Source organism: Mirounga leonina, unplaced genomic scaffold (assembly GCF_011800145.1).
Source record: "Mirounga leonina isolate KUSES-001 unplaced genomic scaffold, KU_Mleo_1.0 Mir_53, whole genome shotgun sequence".
Taxonomy (NCBI): domain Eukaryota; kingdom Metazoa; phylum Chordata; class Mammalia; order Carnivora; family Phocidae; genus Mirounga; species Mirounga leonina.
The window spans coordinates 44,200,049-44,206,282 of record NW_023270807.1 but is presented as its reverse complement, the minus strand read 5'-3'; the positions used below and the strand labels follow the sequence as shown (position 1 = coordinate 44,206,282).

General features: G+C 33.9%; 1 protein-coding gene across 3 annotated transcripts in view; it reads left to right on the top strand.

Annotated features, from left to right (window-relative positions):
• Window positions 1–4,942, top strand: part of SYNCRIP (synaptotagmin binding cytoplasmic RNA interacting protein) — a 77,204-nt gene extending 72,262 nt beyond the window's left edge. For 2 of the 3 annotated variants that reach the window (XM_034991280.1, XM_034991278.1), the window contains exon 12: window positions 301–4,942. In XM_034991280.1, coding sequence (XP_034847171.1) covers window positions 301–339 — 39 coding nt within the window. In that variant the 3' untranslated portion in view covers window positions 340–4,942. Of the gene's footprint in view, window positions 1–297 lie in introns of all 3 variants that reach the window. The other variant, XM_034991279.1, reaches the window with a different exon arrangement.
• Window positions 4,943–6,234: the final 1,292 nt, after the last annotated feature.

The window sequence follows — 6,234 nt, the reverse complement described above, 5'->3', positions numbered from 1 at the left end:
ATTTTATTTTATTTTTTTTAAATAAAATCAGTTTGTGAACAAAATGGGGTTTTCAAACCTCAATTCAGTCCATCCCTGTCCCCCTCTCCCCTCCCAATAAAAGGCAAAAAAAAGCAAACCAAAACCTCAACTCAAAACAAGTGGAAAATCAGTAGTTATTCAAGGAAACCTTTTGGTTAGACGTGATATTAAGAATTACTGTGTTAAAGCTTTTATTTTTTAATGTTATCATTGTGTATGTACACATTATTAATTTAAAATGATTTATCTAACTGATTCCTTTTGTTACCTGGCTAGCAGGGAAAAGGGGTCGAGGCCGGTCCTGACCTGTTACAATGAAGACTGACTTGCTATGTGGGATTACACCAGAAGCTTGCAGTGGAGTAATGGTAAGGAAATCAAGCAACCTTAAATATCTCGGCTGTATAGGAGCATATTCTGTTGCAGAAGACCTTCCTATGAAGATCATGGAATCAAATACAGGACATTGAACTAATACTTGGACTTTGATATGAATTTCTTTAACAATTTTCTCTGCAGTGCAAGTTATTAAACTAAAGCTACTCTATTTTCCAAATGTGTTCCAACAGAAATCCTTCATAACTTCTAGCATGGTATCTTAATAAAGAATAAAGTTCTTCTCTTTAAAAAATCTGCTCTAAGTAGATTTTTCCCCTGTTTTTTTAAATTAAGGATCCCAGCAGTGGTTTTCTGAAATATTCTCTTGAATTTGTGCATTTAAATTTTATTGCAGTGGTATAGATGAATGCCATTGTTGGTATCCTTAAATTTTATTTCTGCTCACCAAGGTTAATCATGATTGTCTATATCTTTTTTATAGTAATCACTTTTGAATTGTGTTCAGATATGCAGTTTCAGGTGTAATCATCAGAGCTGGTTAGTCAGGCATTCCAGATAGTGGTTCTTTTCAGAACCTTTTTTAAAGGGTTGGTTAACTACCTCAGTAGCAGAGGATTGAACTATACCCTGTCTGTACTGTACATAGAAAATCTTTGTAGATAAAAGCAAGGCTTGTTAAATGATATGAGGGTAAGATTTTAATATACCAAATGTAACATTCTTAGTTGCCTTTAGTTTCAGAGGCTTGTAAGACTTCCTCATGACCATCATAACAGGCCTTGCTTTTGTCGTATTTTGTGGCTGAAAAAGCAGCCTTGCTTCTTCAGATATTGTAGTTATTTGGATGTATAATAGTTTAGCAAGATGTTACTTTTGTAAGACATCAGATGTTCAAAAAAAAGTGCATCCGAACTTGTACTAAATACTGCAGTGTCCCTTTATAAAAAGTCAGACTAAAACTGACAATTGTACAGCAAAGCCTGACATTTGGATATTTTGAAGTTTTTTCATAAATCATAGAAATTAGTATATGGCTGTAGTTTAGCTTTTTAGGTAAAAGGTATGTTTCATTAGTGCATTTCTTATTGCTGATCACTGCAAAAATGTGAATCAGCTTTCCATTTCTTATGCAGGTCATGATAACTTGTAGAATAGAGTACAATCATTTGTGCTATGTTTTTAATTTTCTAAAGCACCTTGATGACAGTGAGTGTTCAGTGGTGAAGCATCCTCTATTGAATCACCCTCAAAAAATTTTTTGCCAAGTCCTAAATTGATAGCTTAAAGTCAAAAGTGAAATTATAGTTTAATTAGGACTTGGTATAAAGAAATCCCTTTTCCCCTTCCCCAAAGGGATACTGCAGTTATATCACATACCCAATAGGCACCACGATGAAGATCAGAGCTTATTATACTTAATTAAGGTTTTATACACACCAGTTCCCCCAGTAAATGCAAATTTAACAAAATTAGACATGTCATATGTTCAAAATGCTCATGGCAAACAATCATTTTGCATTCCTGCAAATAAAATTGTTTTATACTGTAAGCTGGAGGCGAGTGTAACTTATTTTTGTAATAAAGTTTTTATTTTTTTTATGTGTCATTAATATAAATGTGTGTTAGTGTAGAAATATTCTGGTTTAAAACTTAGAATTGCACACATTTCAGTATGTTTATTTGTACTTACATAATTTTAGAATAGTGGTTGCCAATAGCCTGTATGTTTCACATTAATTGGTTTTTTTATGTTACCTTAATAAACCATTTTAGTATGTTGTATGTCAGTTACTGGGATAGCTGGGACGTAGAGTGTAATTTAAAATTTGTCAATAAGTATTCATTGGAATATATGTAAATGTGCCTTGCCGGTTATTGAAACTTACCTACAAAATGAGTATGGGGTGACAAAAATTAGTTCCTGGTGCTTAATGAAACTTTCTGCCACTGATTTTATATATTACCCCGTGCTTTTTTAAAGTACATCTCTTTCAAATCTTAGTGTAAGTTTGAGGGCTACACAAAACATTTACATTTCATTCTAACATATAATGAGTATAATAGGTTGTGGAAAGTGGGTAAACTAAATGTAGCCTTCAGTAAAATTGAATCTCAGTGTAATCTTTGGTGCTGGCGTTTCCCAGTTCCAAGGAGTTAAATGATCCCATCAAAGAGGTCATTGCCATGCCTATTGGCACTTTACTGTCATACCCTTTTTTAAGGGACACTGTCAAGGTGTTTAAGTTAATTCTCAGAATTATTTGTTGGGATTTTAGGATGGGTTTGTTTGACTTAAGTAAGAACTGCATTGTCAAAGTTGAAAGATGAACATTTTTGTGAGTTCACAAATGTGTTCTTGAAACATTAAAATATGGAGCTGTGGGTTTCCAAGACTATTTGGCATTCTTAGTTTGGGGATTTGGGAGGGAAAACGATTATACAAAGAAATTGTGAAGAATTGGTGGGTAATGTAAACAGTGGTGATGAAATATATACACACTCAAGTGAAATTACTTGACAGTGTTCATTTGAATAACTTTGAATTCAAGCCATTATATTACTTTTAAAATTAAATATCATTTGCACTGTTCTGATAATGGGTGCAGTTTTTGAGCAATATAATCAGAGCTAAATATGCATGTAGTGATTAGTGATGTGAACAATTAAGTTCTGAGAAGAAATACTAACTGGTATTTTCAAACTTAAATTTCTGTAGTAAAATCAGCATCAAACTCTTATCAATAAGAGATCAAGGACAACAGGCAATGCATATAAACATACTTTTGAATGTTGTGTGGCCTATAAAGCAATAATGCAATTTATATGGAATGTCATGGGATATGAGAAATGGAAATGCAAAAATAACTAATCCTTTAGTAAAAATGTCAACATGTTAAAAGGGGAATGTTAACTAATGTAGGTTATTGCTATTTGTGATTTGTTTATGGGTTCTTGGCTTTGACAGCTTCAAAGAATGGACAGATGACAAGTTAAAAGAAATTTTGTATATATTGTCAAGGAATGGGTCTTAAATCCAAGAGTCAAGTCCCTTCCTTAGGGTGAAAAATGTATCCTTAAAGCATTCTGATTGTTAAACAGGAAACTTGAGTTACCTAAACAGACGCAAGATTTTGTTTCTGCAGACTACTTGGCAATCAAAAGTGATCATCAATTTAGTTAATCAGTTTTCAGAAAGTTGCTTTGTGAGAAAATTGTGTTACATATATTCTCCCAAACATGCTTTTTGTGGAAGATTTTCAGCCATTGCAGTTGAATCCGATATTAGAAATGAAGTGGGGGTTGAGCACAAAAAGAGCGGTTGCACACTCATGATGATGGTTGTAGCATCGTGAGAAATTTATCAATTACTGCAAGTCGATTTAACAGAATATAAACATTTTCCTCATGATAAAATAGGAACTTAATAGGAATGGATTGATGGGGTGATCTCGGGTATTTACTTGTATGTATTTGGAAAGACTTAATATCAGGATGAATACATGCTAGATGGGCAAAATTGTCACATGCAGGACAGCTTTTTTGACTGCTAAGCCAAAGTCACTGTTGACTAGAAACATAGCAAAAGATCACCTTGTTATTACAAAGTAAGCCATGTGTCTATTTTAAGGGGAGAAATTAAATGTAGAAGGACTTCATGCATTTAGGAGAGGGAGCTAACCCTAGAGTAAATGATTGCTCAGATTCCTACAACTTCCAGGAATACCCACCATGATCATTTTCTCCCCAGTGATGTATTCCATAAAATTTCTGACCATAGGAATTCATTGGTGGGTATAAAATGAATGAATAAAAAACTTAAGTAACAATACATAAAATGAACAGACTTGTGAGGATGATGTTTTATTAAAGTGTAGCATTTACTCAGTGATACCACTCAATAGGGCATGCCACTACTTTTCTTAAGATGCTAATTATAAACCAACGTTGAAAGACATTTTTAACTGTGGGCAAATTAATAGATAGACTTTTTGGTCTGTCACTTTTTTAAAAAGTACTTAAATGTAAGTTCTATTAGTACCACAGTCTGCCTTCAGTAATATACATAAAATATTTCTCAGGACCAGAAGCATTCAGTTGAAAAAACCATCTTTTTTACGAATGCAAAACAGTATTACAACTAATGCTCTGGTCCAAGATTAGATTTTTAATGATTTTAACAGTAGTCTGATAAACATTTAGAAGTCTGGCATTGAGAAACAAAAGCTTGTACCTGACTAGTACTTTTATTTAAAAGAAATATTAGTTCTCTTAGCTTATTTAAATTGTCTCCTACATTTATTTATCCATAGAATTTATATTTATTTCATTCCTTTCATCTCACTGAAAACAACTGTCTGCAGGCTCTTTGATTTGGATTAGATGTGTGAAGTACTGTCTTTTGCCAAAAACCTCAACTTACCTGTTCTTTTTAACGTAGTGGGTTTGTGCTTGTTTGGAGATCAGTTCAAAAAACTATCTGTACTATCTGTACTGCCTCTGATGTTAAGATTTTATGTATAGCATAAGGAAGCTAGCTCTGACTATATTTTCCTAAGAATAAAGACCTATTTTTGTAGCATGTCTTAGGATCTCCAGGAGTCCAAGAATTATTGTGGGTGTCCTCCATTTCATCGTTTTTCACTTAACAGCTTTTGAATAGACACTTGGAATCTGTAGAGCTCTTCACCTTTTGATTATCTATACATTCAAAGTGACTAGCCAATGGTAAAAACAGATTCCCCAAGATCCCTAATTCAAGCACATGATGGGGAGATGTAAACATATAGTGTTGGTCTTCACTTGTTTTTAATTGGTGGAAATATTCTGTGGTCACACACATGCCAGTGGATGAAGAATTTAATGGTAATTTGGTTCTTTCCTGGGAACATACCCTACCATGCAATGCTCTTGAATTCTCTATCACAGTCTTTCTCTGAAGGTTTGAAAATAATTGAGGTTGCAAGTAATTCAGGAGAGTGGAGTGAACAGATGGATGTTTTAATAATGTTGAACATTTTAGATGACTGCTAATGAGGTTAGGTGAATTCCGCTTAAAATGGGTTCCGTTAAGCTAAGTTGGCAAATCAAACAATGGGGAACTTGTAAATAACATCTAAAGGGTTTGGCTCACAGCCCTAGAATTTCTTGGCGGGTGGGGGGCAGGTAGCGGTAATTTTGACCACTTCATCCAGACAAAAATCCTTTTAGAAGGTCACTTAGTGCAGAATTTAGTTTGTATTTAGGATAACCAAAAATGTATGCTATTTAGTGAAAAGAAGCTTTTGTCTTTTCAGAGCAGTCATCGAAGTTTTATACCTGAAAGATTCTGGGTCACCCCTAGGGCATTTTGAAAACCACTTACATTGCATGTCTCCCTGTGCAGAGACCAAACTAGTACTTTGTTGAAATAAGACTGCTGAATAAGACCTTGAGTAAGGGAGGAGTCCTCATAAACCGTTTTGGGAATTTAGTGTCTTCACATGTTTCCTGGAATGTGTTTGTAACACAACCAGTAAACTTAGTAGAATCAAAGTTATTTTAGAATGATTTACTGCAGGCTTAATTTCTGTCTATAAAGTGGTTTAAAACAAGTTCTAATCTGAGGGAAGTTATAAAGGCTGCTATCTAATGTTTATGAAGTGGCATTTCTTAGGCTTTCAGTTTGTATTCTGAAAACATTCTTATGAAGTATTAACTTGTTTTGGAGACAATTTTAGGGTATCTGAGGGAATTGGTATCTTCTGTCATTTATGAACAACAGCCAAGTTTTACATCAGGGTTAAAGGATAGGGGTTTTGTTGTAGACAAGCTATTACCACAGATTAAAGAATACGGGTCTTGTTCATAATATAAAATCTGTAGAACAGAGGGTAG